The sequence below is a fragment of the Lagopus leucura genome, unplaced genomic scaffold (assembly GCF_019238085.1).
Source record: "Lagopus leucura isolate 7727_CA_CO unplaced genomic scaffold, USGS_WTPT01 Super-Scaffold_100012, whole genome shotgun sequence".
Lineage (NCBI taxonomy): Eukaryota > Metazoa > Chordata > Aves > Galliformes > Phasianidae > Lagopus > Lagopus leucura.
Genome location: NW_024962267.1, coordinates 6854104 through 6872692, shown reverse-complemented (window position 1 = coordinate 6872692; position 18589 = coordinate 6854104). Strand labels below are relative to the sequence as shown.

General features: G+C 40.4%; 2 protein-coding genes across 8 annotated transcripts in view; both read left to right on the top strand.

Moving 5' to 3' along the window:
- The window catches only part of TTN (titin), a 235824-nt gene that overhangs the window by 31951 nt on the left and 185284 nt on the right, over positions 1-18589 (top strand). For all 7 annotated transcript variants that reach the window (XM_042874689.1, XM_042874688.1, XM_042874691.1 and 4 more), the window contains 5 exons: positions 42-273; positions 957-1241; positions 1343-1468; positions 3201-3389; positions 7672-7728. In XM_042874689.1, the coding sequence (XP_042730623.1) occupies positions 42-273; positions 957-1241; positions 1343-1468; positions 3201-3389; positions 7672-7728 (889 nt within the window). The remainder of the gene's footprint in view (positions 1-41; positions 274-956; positions 1242-1342; positions 1469-3200; positions 3390-7671; positions 7729-18589) is intronic.
- On the top strand, positions 12967-17298 carry LOC122181859 (myosin light chain kinase, smooth muscle-like). The gene has a single exon (XM_042874692.1). The coding sequence runs from the start codon at positions 13070-13072 to the stop codon at positions 14801-14803; it is 1734 nt and encodes a 577-aa protein (XP_042730626.1). The 5' UTR covers positions 12967-13069; the 3' UTR covers positions 14804-17298.

Sequence of the window (18589 nt, the reverse complement as noted above, 5' to 3'; positions counted from 1 at the left end):
AAACAAATGCTATTTGTAATGTTTCTAATACTTGCTCGTAGGTCATTGAGAGACAAAGAGCTGAAATTGAATTTGAAGTTAATGAAGATGACATTGAACCACAGTGGTACAAGGATGGCATTGAGATCAACTTCCATTATGAGGAAAGATACAGCTATGTGGTAGAAAGGAGAATTCATCGAATGAGCATCTCTGAAACCACTTACTCTGATGCTGGAGAATATACTTTTGTTGCAGGACGGAATAGGAGTTCTGTTGTTCTCTATGTGAATGGTATGTATACCCAAAACTAACACTTTGACTTCATTTATTACCCTGTATTTTTCTGATATTTATATAACTTTTCTCAAAATCATACCTTGAAATTAAAAAATAAATGCAAAGGGAGTCTTATTTCTGGAACGCTGTCAAAAGCCTCGTACACGTAGATATTTCTTGCTCTAATGAAATAGCTGAAGAAAATGCTGTAACAGTCCTTTTTTAATCTGTATTATTTTAGACCAGGAAAATATCAAGTTTAAATAAAACTAATTTTTTTCATACTGATAAATACACAGCAGGACCAGCATAACAATTTTTGGAGGCATTTTGCCGAGACAAAACATATGTCACCATAACTACTTCTGTTAAGGCAGTTGCTTCTAGATCATTCCCTTCCTATCAAGGAAAAGGGCACTTTTTCTTAAGCAAGCAAGATTGGGAACAAAAAGATTAAAATTGAAAATTTATTTGCTAATGCTTTAGAACCCATGATGAAGTAATGAGATTTCTCTCCCTCTTCTACCCCTCTTCTCTCTCCCTCTTCTACCCCTCTTCTCTCTCTCTTTCTCTCTCTCTCTCTCTCTCTCCCCCCCCCTCTCTCCCTCTCTCTCCTCTCCTCCCCTTCCTCTCTTTCTCTCCCCCTCTCTTTCCCCCCTGTGTTCTCCCTCCCCTCCCCCCCACCTTCCGAAATTCAGCTCCGGAGCCGCCTCGGATTATCCAGGAGCTACAGCCAACCACCGTGGAGTCGGGTAAACCTGCCCGCTTCTGTGCAGTGATATCAGGGAAACCCCAGCCCAAAGTTTCCTGGTACAAAGATGATCAACAGCTTTCTCCAGGTTTCAAGTGCAAATTTCTTCATGATGCTCAAGAATATACGCTGTTGCTGATTGAAACTTTCCCTGAAGATTCAGCTGTGTATACATGTGAAGCCAAAAATGACTATGGAGTTGCCACAACTTCAGCTTCACTTTCAGTGGAAAGTGAGTTTGCTATGTTCACAATGTCTGTGAAATTTTATTGTCAACATTTAGTTGCACCTTACCTTTGCCTTCAAAAATTACTTACTTTTCTTATTGTTTAGTCCCAGAAGTTGTTTCTCCTGAGCTAGAGGTACCAGTGTATCCACCTGCTGTCATAGTACCACTTCGTGATGCTGTTACATCCGAGGGACAGTCTGCTCGTTTTCAGTGCAGAGTTACAGGGACAGGTAGGTTTAATTTGATGAAATAATGTACATCTTTTCACCTCTTAGAATTTTTCATTTTGAACTCGGAAAACATGCTGCAGCATACGGACTTGAATCAGTCTTTCCCTTGAGGTACAGTTATTTGTTGGATGCACACTGTAAAATGTTACCCACTGACAACTAGCAATTAAGTCATGTGTCAAAGATGGCAGCAAGCATGGAAATTTTAAATTGTCTTAAACAGTAAGCATTTCTAACACAAGTGTTTAGCATATCTGACACACCAAAAAATATGCCTACAGAAACCTGGGAGTCTCAAATGCTAACAGAAGTTGCAAAACTGTGTCAGTGCAAATATGGAGTTTCTAAACAGAACATCATGACTGAAAAACATTATCCTGTTAAATGAATATGACAGAGGTTTCAGTGTCACACAGTATCATATCAATTAATTGAAGAAACAGACCAAAATCTACATCCTAATATTTCTAAGCATTTTTGCAAACTGTAAGCTGCCACTGCATTTTTTTCCTAGCATAGAAAGGATTTCTAAGTGTTTACTCATCTCTTGAAGTCTCTTTAAGAATTTTTCTTAAGTAACTTTTCTACTTTTAGATAAAAAGATAACCATCCTACAATTTAAGTAATTCTTTCCAAGTTAATTAAAAAAATATTATATTTCTTTACTTCAAAAAATGGTCTTGAGTATGTCAAGTAATAAATTATTCACATTGCAAAATGTAGAATAAGATCCCTAAGGATTTATAATTATTTAAAGATAAATGAAACTCAAACTTTAAAAATAGAGTGATACAGGTAAAAATCCATAATACATTGTTAGCCCACATATATATATTTATACCAATACATAAATTGCTTTTCCATCACTTACCATCAAATTCCAGGGTCTTGGTTTTTTTTCTTCCCTTTTTAAAAAGACAAATCTATTTCATCTAGATCCCCTTTATTAAATACTGTCTCAAAATGGATTTATGTACTGCTCACTTGTGTTGTACAAACCTTTTATGTTACCTTAGGTAATACACTACTGAAAATATATTGCTTAATGGTACACACTACAGCTGGCTATTGAAAACACTTCCTCTTTCATCTGATAACAGTGATCACATTATTTGCATGAAAATACTTGACTCATGATGTAATACAACACAAAATGAAGAGTCAAGCTTACAGTTTATATTTCATTCCTTTTCTTTCCCAAGGCTACAAGAATCTATACAAGTAATGCAAAATCTTATTTAGGACTATTACAAAGGTACAAAAACAAGATATTTCTAAAGAAATATGTGCTGTGCAACTTATGACATTTCAATAAAAAGAGGCAAGAAACTATTCTTAGCAAAAAGGCATTCCATTTTATTTTCTTCAAACTGCTAAGCTCAGCCTAGTGATTTTGAAACATTCAGTCAGGTTTTAAAAGGGAATCCATTTTTTAAAATGTGGTTTACTCTACTTCTAACAGTAGCAAAATATTTTAAAATTTATACTTTAAAAAGAGGAAAAAATGATTTTTACTCAGCATCCTATGATGTAGGATGAGTAAAATCAAAACTTAATACATATGTAATTTTCCACTGATCCTACATTACCGAAGTTAATGTAAGGCATATTCAAACAGAAATACAGACTTGAGATTAAAGATTTCCGACAGCCATAAATATAAAAATGGTATTTACTTACTGGTTTAATATCATTATTTACATACTTTTTCTTCTTTTTGTTGCTTGAGCAGATCTGAAAGTCTCTTGGTATAGCAAAGACAAAGAGATCAAGCCATCACGTTTCTTTAGAATGACTCAGTTTGAAGACACTTACCAGCTGGAGATTGCTGAAGCTTATCCAGAGGATGAAGGCACCTACACCTTTGTAGCAAGTAACTCCGTGGGCCAAGTGACAAGCACTGCCACCCTGAAGTTGGAAGGTACAGTGTGCAGTTAAAGAAGATATCTTGTTTAGGTCATGTTCCAACACTAATCTTAACATAACGCTGTTGTAAGTGCTTGTCTGTCACGTTGTCTTTTCACTTAACTCATTGCTACAATTTACAATGTCCACAACACATTTGTGTGTCTCCAAAATGCGTCACAGTTTCTCAGTGTTTCATACATTTCACATTTTCATTCTCTCCGCTATTAGAATCTGGCATGAACCAAACATACCTTCTTTTCTGATGGAAGTGCTTTGCTTTCACATTCTTGCATTTGATTTTGAGGAGAACCTAGTAAGAGTTTTTGTATGAAAAATATTACTTTGAAAGTAAGTTTTGAAAACATGTTAACGAGGGTGTGTATTAGTCTTGGGAAGACGAAAAAAAATAATAACGTTCACATATAGAATAATCTGGGTTGGACGGGATCTGAAGGATAACCCAGAAATACAATCTGGTAAAATACTGATCAAAGCTTTAAAGAAGAAATATTGTCTGGAAAATTTGCTATTCAGGTTTTATATTATTCTTGCTATTATTTAACCATAAATTATTTCCTTTTTTTTTTTCTTTTTGCAATTTTATAGATGATGTTCTTGCTGTAATAGTTAGAAAAAAAATCTTGAATGAGAGAGAAAATGTAGTGTAGGGAAAGAAATTAAAAGTTGGCATGCTTCTTTTCAGGATTTAAAAAGGTTGAAGATCTTACAGCAGAGTCCCACTGGCATGTTTCTTCATCTGTTTCACTTAAGGAGGAGACTTTTGGCCAAAGGCCCATCTTTATCCAGCCTATTTCATGCTGCAGGGTCTGCAGTGGGGAAACAGTCAGATTTCAAGCTAGAGTATCTGGCATGCCTAAACCAGAAATCCAGTGGTTTCATAATCAACAGCTCATGCTTCCAGCAAAAGACTTAGTGTTCCACTTTGATGAGTTTACTGGCACAGTTATGCTCATAATAGTAGATGCTTTTCTAGAGCATGCTGGCCAGTACTCTTGCAAGGCAAGAAATAGTGCTGGAGAAACAACTTGTACAGCTACACTTACAGTGACTGCAGAAGGTAAAGCCCCATTTTTACTTCAGAGGGATTCAGTTTGTTGTATACCGCACTTTCACACTGTCACTAATATTCTTTCTTCCTTTCACACCTTTTATTTAGCAGCTAATGTTAATAATACCTATCATCTATAACCCAACCACTTTCATTTCTTCTGTTTAACATACCTGGAGATCTGTGAATTTCTATCTTGACATAGGTTTAGAATAAGGATAATCTTACTGAAGAAGTTCAGATTTTTTAAGCTTGGAATTAAGTAATGGTTACAGCATTGACTGAGGTATTTTCACCCTATTCTGTAGGGGGGGAAAGAAAAAAGGAAAATACCTCATAAAAGGTTTCATAATAAGCCATCTCATATTGAAACGGTCAAGTCAAAGAAGAAAAAACCATCAACTATTTATCAGCTGCATGACTAGACTAGGCATCACTTGTCATTCATATTTGTGTATGGATATTCTTCCTGTAAAGAGCGTAGTGCATCTGGCATGCTGAGTTTTCAAATGAAGATCATTCATTTTCTTTCTCCATGCTGTATGACTTTGTTCAGAGCATGGCTCAGTAAAGTTCTGTAGATACTAACTTTTTTTTTTTTGTTACTTGATTACACAGTGCAAGCCCTAGATAGGCAAAGTTCTGGGAAAGATGTAAAAGAGTCTATGCGATCACAGGCTATATCAGAACTTCACGTTACTCCTTTCACAAAGAAGAATACAAAAGCTTTTCGAAAAGAATTTAAATCAATGCAACAACCATCACAGGAATCGGGCGTACAGGTTTTTGAAAGCATATCTGAAATGTTGACCATGAAAGCTACATCAGTTGAAGAAGCAGAAGCCATGCATACAACAGTCCTTTCCCAGACATCTCAGAGCACCAGAATCTCTATGGCTACTGCTCAAGAACCAAAAGGTGTTCCTCCAGCGATTCTCCTGCAACTCAGAGACCTAACTGTGAAATCTGGTGATACTGCTCAGTTCATATGTGCCTTAGAAAATGAATTCTTCTCTGAGTTTCTTTGGGCCCATGAAGGTAAACGGATAGAAGTGTCAGAAAAATTGAAGATATCACGAAATGGAAGTGTCCTACAGCTCACAATTTTAAATGCTCAGCTGATAGATCAAGGACTGTACAGTTGTACTATATATAATGATTATGGAGGAACAACAACTGCTGCAATACTAACAGTCAAAGGTGGTTATCTGACTTTAAAAATTATGACATGTTTTGCAACTTTATTATCACAGCTTGTGGCTCATTCAAATGTCCTTAATAATCAGTATTTAATTGAGAAAGTTCTAGTAACTATGCTTTGGTTCTTCCCCTCCACATATATGGTTCTGTTAATAAGTGTTGTAACTTCATACCTCTTTCCAGCAAATAACAGAAGTCTTTTGTGTCTTTTGATTCTTTGTATCTTTCCTGGTATGAAAAGTGAGCTGTAAAGCAGAACAGGCAGATAGGAATTTTTGCATTTTGTGAATTCCTGAAGCTGAAGTTTAAGAGAGTAAAGCATGTCAGTTAAACTACATATGTGATCATTTCAGACTGGAGGGGTCCAACCTATCTCCCACATATCGGGCTTGCAATATCGGGCAATATGCTTGAAAGGATTAATGGGTGCAAGTTCTGTATTACTGCACTTCTGAATTGTCTTCTACCTTTCACTTGTCCTGAGATACAAGCTCCTTCCCTTTCTCCTGACATCATTATATTAAAATGTTAGTTGTGTTACCACTACTGAAAACTAAAAATGCATTATTGCCACACTAGATGTGTGATCGTATTTGTAAACTTGAAGATATTGAGAGCAGAAAAATAATGAGGAAGCCATTGACCTTCTAACATTGATTTGGCTCTTACATGTTGAATTTTCTTTCTTTACTACTGAGCTGTGTAAAGTGCTTTACATAATCGCCTGCTTCTATTTTCTACACTGAAGCTCTCGAATGCAAAGATAGACTTGTATTACGCCTTATGAACCAAGTAATGAAGGTCTCATAGGCTTAAGTAGAATTTAGGCTTAGTCCCAGCAGAAAGGAAGCTCTTAAAATATATAAACTTCTCATATTTAGTAGCCCTGTAGCCTTAATATGCTGGACATTCTTTTCAGAACCAATTAATGTTTGTTTTTCTTCCCCACCTAACATACAGCTGTTTTACGTCTAAATGTAAGGATGCTTTTTATTCCTGAAAAACATCTGACCTAATCCTTTTCCTAACTTTATTCTTACCTAGCTAAAGAAGCACAAGCCAAAGCAGTAACAAAAATTACCCTTGAATCAGATACTAAAAGCTTTAAAGCAGCCAAAGAATGTCAGTTTAAAGCATCTGAAGTCAAACAAGAGTCATCAAAGAAAACTTCAAGCTTGTTTATTTCTACATCCCAAAGATCACATGAAGCTGAGAAGCAAAGAAGCAGGGTCTACTATCCTGATGTTGTGCCATGCGAAGACTTCACAGAAACTGATGCCAGAAAACCAGAGTTTCTTGAAACTCTGCCTTCAGAAACCGTTGTAAAAGAAGGAGACGATGTGTTACTCTTTTGCATAATGAAGGGTGTGCCTACACCTTGTGTGGTCTGGCTGTGCAATCAGCTCATAGTTGAGGAGTCTGCATTGTGTTCCTTAAAACACGATGGGCCGCTGTGCAGTTTAAGATTGTTGAAAGTTGGTCAGAACCACCAGGGTACATACAAGTGCAGAATAGTTAATCCTGCAGGACAAGCCGAGTGCAGCACCCATCTGAGAGTGACAGGTTGGCAACTGCATGTTCCTTCCAAGTATCAGTTCCTCTTGCACAGCATCATTGCATTCCAGTACATTCTTTCCCGGGGAGATGATAAAGATCTGATAAGCCTGTGGATTGCTGAATGTTTTCTTCAGGGATCTGATAAGAGATGATAAACATCTGATAAGCCTGTGGATTGCTGAATGTTTTCTTCAGGGATTTAAGGCATGATAAAGGCATGCTCCGTTAGAAACCTTCCCCCATCCTGCGAAAAAACATAAATCTTGTAGAAAAGTATACATTGCAAACAAGTTTGAAAGCATTCGGTTGCTCTTTTCTCAATGTTTATCAGATAAATATTTGCATTGTCTGGCATGCGTTTATGTGTATTTGTGTGAATTTCTGTATCTTTGCAAGAGATTGAATGTTTTACTTCATAAACTGTTGATTGGCAATTTGAGCTCAAAAATCCTTTCTTTTTCTTTTCTAGCTCCTGAAAAAATTATGTATGAGAAGCTAGAGGAAGAGATTGAAATGGAAGTGAAAGGTACAGTCACTACTGATGTCACACTGAATAATTAGTACCAGTAATTAGCAACTTTGTGAAAAGCTTTTATCTGCTTATGTGTAGTGTCTGATGGGGAAAGACAGACACGTTTTGAGGCATATTGGAACATACTGCATGTTTGTTTTGATATGCAAAGGTTTATCTGCATTATAAGGGTATTTAAGTTTTAAAATGTTTAAAACTTCAAATTTATGATTTTGCAGCCATGTTTTGAAATTTTACTTCATGCTTTGCAGCTGTTCACAGAGCTTTTATTTGTTCAATTTCCTTTTGAATGCATGCAATAGTTTACTTCAGTAAGAAGCTATACAAATCTTAATCACATTATTTTTAAGCAAGTTATCAACCTAACCTAGTCAGTTCAATGAATGTTATTGAATGAATGAATTGTGCTAGAATACATTTGTTGTTCAGGGTATGTGGAAGCTATACATTTCCTTTGATTCCTTGCACTTCATTTACATACATTAATTCATCATTATACATCTCTTACCCTGGCTTGCAGATAGCATATGTGGTTCATGTTGCTTGCTTTTTTTTCCTGTGCATAACACTGTTAGTGGCTGTATTAGTTCGAATAAACGCCTTCTCATTTCATGTTAGCTAATTACTTATGTTTTTTGTATATCTTTTCAAAATATTTTTTCTCAATTGTTTGAGCATTTAATCTACAAGCAGAGGGGTCAGAAAGGGCGTTTATTCTACTGTCTGCAAGTCAGGTAAGATTTTCTTCTTTGCCACTCAAAGACACGCAGCTTTTCCAGGCAGCAAAAACACACACAGAAGAACGTGTTGTTTTGAAATTCATTTTTGCTTGTTCAAGAAGAAATTCCCACAGTCTGAAGAAAGAACAGACAACGAACGATTTTCGTGTCAATCTTTAAAACAGAGCAAGGCGTTGCGTTTATTCGAACAAATATGGTGAGTGAATTACCTTTTTTTTTTTCCTGGGTGTGTGATGAAATCTGTTGCATGCCCTTTTTTTTTTTAATTCAATTGCTTTTTTTTTTCAATCAATCAATGGGTAGAGCGAGGCACACTGTAACCCAGTCTCCTCCCTTCTCTTCCAGAGTGGCACAGCAAGACGAACACCGAGGGACATGGGGGAAAGGTGGTGCTGGGCTGCTCCCAGAACTGCAAACCCACCTTCATGCAGGGCCTCAAGTGTAGGTCCGTCTTGGAGGGGGACCCTGCTGTCTTCCAATGCAAGCTGGTGGCATGCCCGCCACCTCATATGGCATGGTTCCACAACAATCGGCCAGTCCACCAGGACTGCCGCAAGGTGATCCGCACTGAGAGCGAGGAGCACACGCACCGTGCCAGCCTGGAGGTGCAGGACGTGCAAGAGCACGATGCCGGCAGCTACAGGGTGTTCGCCATTAACAGCGAGGGCTCAGCTGAGTCTGCTGCCTCACTGCTGGTGGCGCGCAGCAGTGAGCAGCGGGACTCGGGCCGTGTAGGGAAGGTGCAGTTAGTGCAGGAGAGGTGGGAATGCTTGCTGCAGCAGCGGCACCAGGACCGGCTGCGCGTGGTGCTCCGCTGCACTGGCTCGCCCTTTGACAAGGGCCAGGAGGCTGAGCAGCAGCTGCCAAACTTCTCAGCCCGGGGCAGGGTACGGACCATACATTTCCAGAGACTGCCATCAGTGGAGTCTCACCGTCTGGAGATAGTACGTGGTAGGGAGCGCAGTGGAAAACTGGTGAATGCTGAGGAATTGCTGGATGAGGAAATCCGCTGGAAGCTGCAGCGGCTGCGGGAGGCAAAGAGGGCAGCTCTGAAAAAGAAGCAGGAGTCCTTCCTGTCCGAGCCACAGGGGGGTCCTCCTGGGAAGCCCTGCCCACCTGAGGCACCTGGCAAGATGGATGGCTCGAAGCCCTTCCAGATGCAGGAGGTCGAAAAATACAGCATGCCCAAGGTGGCAGAGAAGAGATGGAAAGCACGTGGTGGGCTCCTGGAGCCCTGCCCACCTCTCTTCGTCCAGGGAGTCAGGCCCCAGGAGGCTGTAGAGGGACAGAGAGTCACTTTCTCCTGCCTCTTCCATGGCTGCCCAAAGCCAGTGATCACTTGGTACAACAACACTAATCCAGTGGGACGCATCCGAGGCACTGCAGTACACACCACAGAGTGCCGCTCTACACTAACCTTCTCGCCCCTGCTCCCACAGCACAGTGGCACAGTCACCTGTGTGATTTCCAACCCTCTGGGCTCGGTTAGCACCTCTGCTGCACTCCATGTGAGGCAGCGGATGCTGGCCTATGAGGTTGTTACGTTGTTAGAGAAAGAGGAAAGAAAGAAAGAAATGGAGAAGGCAAAGGAAGAGGAGAACAAAAGAGAAGAGAAGGAGGAAGAAGGGGATAAAGAGAAGGAGGAGGAAAAGAAAAAACAAGAAAAGGAAGAGGAGGAAGAAGAGGAACAAGAAAAAGAGGAGAAAGAGGAGAGGGAAGTAAGTCTGGCCTTTACAGAAGAGCAGGGGCTGCCAAATACTTTTCCAGACTCAGACCTGCTGTCACTGCCTGTAGAAATCAAAATCACTGCCCCTACTCCAACACCGGAGCAAGACACAGAGATGAAAGAGACCATGCAGTCCTCTCCAGGCCATGCTGCGCCTGCCATAAAACACAAGTTCAAGTTTTCATTTGATGTCAGAAATGAGCCACCCCAAATTGTGTTAGAAGCCCCAGCACGTATCCATTGCTGTGAAGGGGAGGCAGTGGTTTTGCAGTGTAGTGTGTCTGGGCAGCCTCCACCATCTGTGACCTGGTCCTGGAATGGCCAGAACCTCTCTGCCAGTGAGAGGCTGAGTTTTGAGAAATGTGAGGCTGGCACTCACCGTTTACACATCCGAGGGGTCTCTGATTCAGATGCTGGACTGTACTGTTGTGTGGCCAAGAATGTGGCTGGAACAGCACAGTCAGCCTCTGAGCTTACAGTGCAACCTAGTGCATCAAGGTTGTATAGCAAGGATGGAGACACTGAGGTACTCCCTGCCATGAACCCTGCCCTGTTTCTCAGTACACCTGGGAAGGAAAAAGAGGAACAGATCACGTGCTCTGAGGAGGAAGAAGGCCACCTACCCTGGTCCCTGCAGTGGTCTCCCTCACCTGGTGAGCAGGTGGGAAAGGACTTTGGAGAAAGTAAGATAGGGGAAACAATACTGCTGGATGTCAGGGAGGTTTGTGCAAAGCAGAAAGTGGGTTATGCAGAAGAGTGTGTGAGGGATGCTGGTGATATTTCTAAGATGGAACAGCATAGTGAAAAAGCAGTCTCTGAGGAACATGACTTTGGAATTGATGCCACTGTCCTACACCCAAGCACATCCAGGGAAAAGTATGAACTTGTGGCCAAGGACTCAGGCCACTTTTCAGAGGAGCTGGAGGCTGAAGGTGACAAGCTGGCACAAAACACAGACAGCTTATCCTGGGATATCTTGAAGTCACCTCTTACAGAAATGAAACGGCAAATGCCTGCCTCTGAGCAGTCTACTCTGGCAAAGGAGCACGAGGATCTAAAGTTCTCTGCTGCTATATCAGCACTGATGCAAGAAGAGACTGACAACTACTTGGAGGACAGTGATGCTTCTGCTTGGGAGGCAATGGCTTCTGACATGTCTCTTGTTGACGAGCCAAGTGTGCCCCACCTACTGGACAATAGCACACCTTCAAAAGACCCATTAGGTCTCCTAAAAGAGGAGCAGCAGGAGGAATGGGCTAAGGAACAAGAGAGATCAGTAGATATTGAACAGGACATTGACGTTGATGACCATCTTCATAAGGAAGAATTGATTGATGCTGGGGAAGCTGCACATAAAATAAACATTGATGGACAGCTACTGCAAGAAAGAGAGTCTGATGTGGACATCTACTCTTTGGATTTAATTCTTCCTCCTCCTGACATAGAAAATTCAGGTCAGGAATTTACTGAAGAAGTTGAGGTTCATTCAGACATACATTTCAAAGAGCAGTTACTGCCATCTGAGACTGATGAGACCAGTATCATATTTGATCTGAAGAAGTTTGTGGAGCCTTTTCCAGCTGAGGAAAACACAAAGCAGGTGCAAATTCCCACAGCTTTAGAGAGTGTGGAGGTGGGAGAAGCTGGGCTCATCTCCCCTGTGCACAAATGTGAAGTGCTTGTGGAAGAGATGACTCTGAGTGAGGTTCTGTGTCCAAGTCATGGTATGCAGCAGGAGGAAGTCAGTGCTCAGGAAGAAATCAGGCAGCCTCATTTGCAAATCTCTAATGGGAACCTTGGCAGTATCACATCTGCTGAAGAGCGGACATCTGCTGAAGAAATTCACAAATCAGAGGCAAATGTTTGTTGGGATTCACCTGAGGGACAGATTCACAGTTATCTGTTGGAGTCCTCTGCAGATTTCCAAAGAACAGTACAAGAAATGCATGTGAGGGAGAGTGAGGAGAGACTGGAGCCAACAGAATTCGGGAGTGACACCTTCATCAGTGACTTGAAAAAAGCTGCACAGGAGAAGAAACCGCAGACCTGGCATCAGGCAGAGGAGGAAGGCAGCTTCAGGATAGAAAAGGTCTTTGAAAAAAGTGTGAGCTTATCCACTAGTGAGATAGAAAGCACAGGTTCCCCCGAGGGGAAGCCTGGGGACACCCAGCAGGAACCAAACAGAACAAAGGACTTCTCGTTTGGGAAACTCATACTTGGTTTAACAGTGGATAATTCTGTGGCACAGAAGGAACAAAAAAAGGACTCTTGGGCCAAGAAGAGAAGTTCCACTACAGAAGCCTCTGAGAACAGCCTGGATGGAGAAGAAAAGTGGGAAGATGTTTCTGCAGGTCCAGAGCCCAGTGCTGATCAGGTCTCAGAGCCAGAACCTGGTTTATCCTTGGCTAAGTATTTAAGGTCAACAGGGATCCAGGAAGCTCCAAATATCAAAGGCACAGTTCAGAAGGAACAGCGAGAAACCATCACTTCCTTGGAAGTGGAGGAGGTTACCTTCAGCGCAGTTTATGACTATTACAAAAACCAGCAGGAGCTGATCCGGCCCTTCTCTCCTGAGTCAGAAATATCTATAGAATTGGAGAGTGGGAGTGGTGAGGAGTCACCTGATTCAGACCGCTTCTACACACCTCCCTCCTCAGTGGAGATCTTTGAAACTGCCTCATCAGCATCCTACCACACACCACTCGGCACACCCGAGCACTACTCCACACCATCTGAGGCTTCTGGGTACAGAACACCACCTGAGCGCTAGTCCACACCTTCTGAGCACTACTCCACACCATCTGAGGGCTCCGGGTACAGGACACCACCTGAGCGCTACTCCACACCATCCGAGGAATCAAACTACAGCATGCCACCCGAACGTTACTCCACACCCTCAGGTGATTCAAAGCATAACACATCCTCTGAGTGCTACTTCACACCCTTTGAGGGACTTCACTCAGCATCAGGGGACATCACACCACCAGAGAGCTACTGGACACCCATTGGGGAATATAAGGATGCCCTGGCAGTATTTCCCCCCTGCGAGGAAAGGTATCGGGCTCCAGAGCAGCCACCACGGGATGAGGTGTTTAGGACCCCTCGTGAAGCCCGAGAGCCATCAGGCAATGAGATGCCACCCGCCTTCCTGAAGGCATTAAGCAGGAGGAGGCTGTATGAGGGCAGCACACTGAGTTTTGTGGCTGAGGTGGTAGGTGTGCCTGAGCCAGGAGTAAAGTGGTATCACAATAAATCCCTACTGGAGGTGGATAAGAGAGTGCGGGTAGAGAAGGATGGGGACAAGTGTGTGCTGGAGATCACTAACATTCAGAAAGACGATGAAGGACAGTACCTGTGCCATGCAGTAAACATTGTTGGGGAAGCTAAAAGCATTGCCCAGGTGGAAGTTTTGCCTGAAGATGGGCGATCACTAGCACTGCCACCCCCTGTGACCCACCAGCATGTTATACAGTTTGACCTAGAGGAAAACACATCCTCACGGTCACCTTCACCACAGGAAATCCTCCTGGAAGTGGAGCTGGATGAGAATGAGGTGAGAGAGTTTGAGAAGCAGGTCAAAATCATAACAAGTCCAGAGTTTAGCCCGGATAAGAAGAGCATGGTTGTCTCCCTGGATGTGCTCCCACTTGCCCTGTTGGAACAAGTTTCAGGCTTTGCCTCAGAGGAGAATGAGGATGTGAAAATTGATTTCCAAGTGACTGAAATGCCTCCCCGCTTTGCTGTGCCCTTTACAGATGTGAAAGTTACAGAAGGCTCAGAGGCAGTCTTCGAATGTGTGGTAACAGGGACGCCTGTCCCAGTGGTGCAGTGGTTCAGAGGTGACACCTGTGTGACACCTGTTGCAGGGAAGTACGTAGTAAGTCAGAAAGAAGGACTTCACAGCCTGAAGGTCCTTAACGTAGGTCCTTCTGATGGTGGCTGGTATCACTGTCAGGCAATCAATAGGCTTGGAGAAGCGATGTGTAAAGGCTCTGTCATAGTCACAGGGAGTGACTTGCAGGGAGCAAGTGCTATGGCAAGCAGTGAGACACACATGGGCAGTGAACCAGAGAGGCCTGAGAAGTGTGACTTGCTTTTAAGTAAGGCTGAGACGTCAGAAAAATGGTCAGAAGTAAAGATGGAGTGTGAGTTTAAGCCATGTGCTGAGGACTCTGGGAGACCTGAGGTGACTGAACAAGAGCATGAAGTGGAAGGGGATAAGACTGTCAGCATTAATTGTGATGTGTCCAGAGGGCCATCCCAAGAGAAAGAGGTTGAGTCTAGGGTGGAGAGCTGCAGCTTTGAGTTCCAGGTTGCAGAAGTTCCTCCCAAATTTCTGACACTCATTTCTGACTACAGTACATTTGTTGGTGCATCAGCATGTTTCCAGTGTCTCGTAACTGGCTCCCCTCACCCGAGTGTCCATTGGTACAAGGATGGGATGTTGTTGGAAGGGGACCGGTACTATATGCAGGAAGAGGAAGGCGGTTTTCATAGCCTTACTATTGACAATTTGATGCAAAGTGACAGTGGGCTATACAAATGTATAGCCATTAACAGGGTAGGAACTGCTGAGACTTGCGCGTTGTTAACATTGTACTGAATTTCCATAACTTATTTCAGAGTCTCTTTTGAAACACTAAATGTTTTATGCTGTTACTCACTGCAGGTAAAAATGCAACAGTAATTTTAGGGGCATTGTTTTTCATCTCTTTAGGGATGAAGTTCACCCCATGTGGGCATATTTCTATCTCACTTAAACTTGCTTTTGTTGAGGAATTTAAGTGAGATTTGCAGTGTGAATAAGTTTTGTGTATACTTTCTGAACTGAGGTGTATTTCAGACTCCTCCCGAGCTCCTTACTCATTCTTGTAAAGATATTTCAATTAACACTCATATGCAGGAATTGTTTGTTTTGTATAGTGTATATAGCCCTGTGTCTGTACTAGTGCTATTGTTTTTGTAATTCATAGGCTGGAAATCACCTGAAAATGTAGAAATTGCCTTTTTCTTGTAGACTAATGGTTATACAATACTAACTTTGGCCTGCTTTTTAGTTTGGACATAGTTCCACGAAATAACACCTTAAGCTGATACACCCCTTTCTCACAATGTTGTGTCAGACAGTGTGAGTATAATTCAAATCCTGTTTACAGTTTCTATCATTGCAAAACTAGTATTACCATGAACTTCACTCTACTGACTTTGTTGTATCTGATTTTTTTTTTAATTATATCAATTGGATTACTCTGTAGCAAAGAAAATTAATACAATGGGAAGAGAATTCTTTGCTTTAGTAGGGACTGGACAGGATTTTTACTCTATTACCAAGTAATAAACATAAAAATCTATTTTGTACTGTATCTTTAAAAGTTAAAGAGAAAGGAAAGGGAGCATAATACATCAATTATGTAACTGTAAATTCATTAATATAATTTTTTTGTTGTCCCCGTATTCCAGTATCACTCACTGAATATATGTAGTATTAAAATACAAATTTTATGCAGTATTCTTGTTAGGCATTAGAAATGAATACAGATTCCTTTTTCAAAAAAGCAATTATTTGTAACAGATAAGAGTGCTGTGTTTCAAGGTGACCAGAAATAAATAAAATGTATTCAGTTATCTTTGGCATTTTCTCAGCAGAAGAGATTTTTACATTATCGTTCTCAGTATGAATATATATTTTTGTATTTAAACTAATACTAACATTTAGGAAGAGGAGTCAGCAGTAGTTCACATAATTAAATCAGAACTGAATTAATCTTAGATCAACAGTGCTAAACTGAATGAGCAAGCATGTTAAAAGTATTAAAGTTATTAATATTTAGCAGAATTTAAATAGTGCCAATGCATGTGCCAGCTTTACAGGTGCCTATATGCCAGCATGGAAACCGAAGTTTAAGAACCCTTACAACAAATTATTTTTACTTTAATTTTGTGAAAAATCAGATTATTTACAAATTACTGTCAGTTGCCTTGCAAACTGCTTCAAGGAGCATGATGATTTTAAGTGTGAGAAAGCTATTCCTGTAGTATATTCAGTAATGGTCATGCTTGTTCTTATTTCTGAGTTCTGTGCATTCTCACACTGAGGTCAATATGCCTCAAAACCTCAATAATCTTTAAAACTATTCCATCGTTTATAGTAATTTTTGATCAGAAGATTCATTTTGCCCAGTTGTGCTGCACAGTATAAACATGACTTGCAGGAGTGGCTAGTTCTAATGACCCAGCATGTGGAGAAAATGACTGGAGTGATTAGGCTAGTATAATCATGTCACTTAATTTTCTTCCCAGTCATGACCCTGTAATAAATATTTAAGTATGTTGTTAGTAGGTGGAGGCAATTGTAATTTCTCATAGATAATGGTGGTAGGAAAGAGAAGGGAGAGTGTCTGACCCAACATTGTGATGGTGTTAATTGTTTCTTGATGTGTCCTTATCCATTCCTTGCATAGATTATTAGGCAGCAGAGGTCCCTAGGAAAAGTGGGATGAATTGTTCTGTGTCAGCTGTGACATGAAGGGTCTTTCAGGTCCAAAGCCAATGAGGTCAGAGAGCCTTTGGTTAGGTCCCAAGTGATTGTGACCTGTGTTTAATTTGCAGATTCATGAACTGAAATTTTTAGTAGAAAATGATCCTGCTTCAAAACCTTGTACCCAAACAAGTCCCAGTTCATGTCCACATCTGAGACATAAGGCAGGGCATATTTATGTCTACTTGTGCAGTACTGTTTGTGATTTATGTATGTTTAAAGGACTTAAGTTTCATAAATTGGCTAGGAGCACTATGGTGTGCTTATAAAGATCCAACCAGTGCTACAACAGTGGAAATCTGAAAAAATTTAGTTTGAGAAAGCTTCCTCTGTGATATTTGGTATAGCCTTGTGCCGTGTTTGACCACCTCTCCTCCTTGTACCTTCATAGGAATTTTTTAAAAAGTCATGAATTCACTGTCAAATTTAAGCTCTTCATTTTCACAAATCATGTATCTTTAAAAAAAAAAAAAAGGATGGATTACATATGTTTGTCGTCAATGTGTATTGTATGTTAACATGTATGGTTAATTTGTGAAATAAATATGTAAACTATTTAAGTCCACTGCTTCCTGTATTTTATTCATTTCAGAGACAGCTACAATATGAAAAAAACAAAAATCAGTGTATTTTTTCTGGCATAAATATACAGGAACAAAACCAAAATGCATTAACTTTTTCTTCATTCCTGTGTATAAAGCCATCTCGTGTGTTGTTATAATTTATCTTCTGCAATTTTTATGTTTTCTCATGGCCCAGGTCAGCTGTCCATCTTCAAATTTAGTAGTACACTGAATTTTCAAGGAAGCTGTCCTACAGGTTTTACAAGGCTGTTAGATTCTACTAAAGGACTGGTGTAATTTCTTTTTCATCTAAGCATCTCTTCTCTTCAGGTAGTCACCATGCATAGTGCTATATCATGTATACTTTGGCATTTGTGGAAAGGTTAATAATTGCTAGAGCTAATGTGAAAGAATTGGGTATGGCATATTCTGTTCTTCTTCATAGTTGTTATTTGAGTACAGCAAAAATTATTATTTCACAATAAATTTTGGAATTTAAAATGCTGTAATTGAAAAGTTATCAAGGTTCATCATTAGAATAACTGGAGATATTTATCCACTCCTTTCATTCTTTTTTAACAACTTCAGTGTCCATCCAACATCAAATATCATGGGCAACAACTGAGCTAATTTGTTTCTGGGTGGACAACAATATCTGATTTCTAAAGATTTTCTTTTGTGTGCTTTTCTTGGATATCTTGTTCCATTCCCAGAAACCTCAGAATTCAGTGATGTTTCTGCTGTCAAGAATGTGAGGACAACACATTCTTTCCTCCATTTGTTTCCTCACATTTTAAACCACCATTAGAACTAAGTGGTCCATCACATAAGGGTCTAAATTCACAACAGCAAGAAGAAAAAACAAAGTGCTCTTATTTTTTTCTGGTATTATAGGAGTTTTAATATGCAGAGTTGTGCCACTTAAAAGCAGAAAGTCAAATAAATGACAGTAAAGCAAGAATGCAAACTCATTATTTTAGCAATAACAGTGTTTAAACTTAAAGATTCTTTTGATAAAAACAGAATTCTTCTGAGGGAGCAGAAGTTTCTTGTGTTACATGCAAGAGTTGAAAGAGATTAAGTAACTATACCAGAGGAAGAGCTGGTGTGCTGAAAACTTATATTTTTTCCAGCTTGGAATCTGACATTCTGCTTTTTCTTGGTATTTTGAATTAATCAGGGCCTTAGCACTGCTGTTCTATTTATTTGTATGCGTGTGCCTATAAATAAGGCTCATACCACTGTATTTGTGAAATGCGCCACTGTTGCTTGACTGTTATTTTCAGTG

Excerpts from the sequence above, each read along its gene's own strand:
- LOC122181859 (XM_042874692.1), top strand. The coding sequence starts at position 13,070 with ATGCCACCCGAACGTTACTCCACACCCTCAGGTGATTCAAAGCATAAC.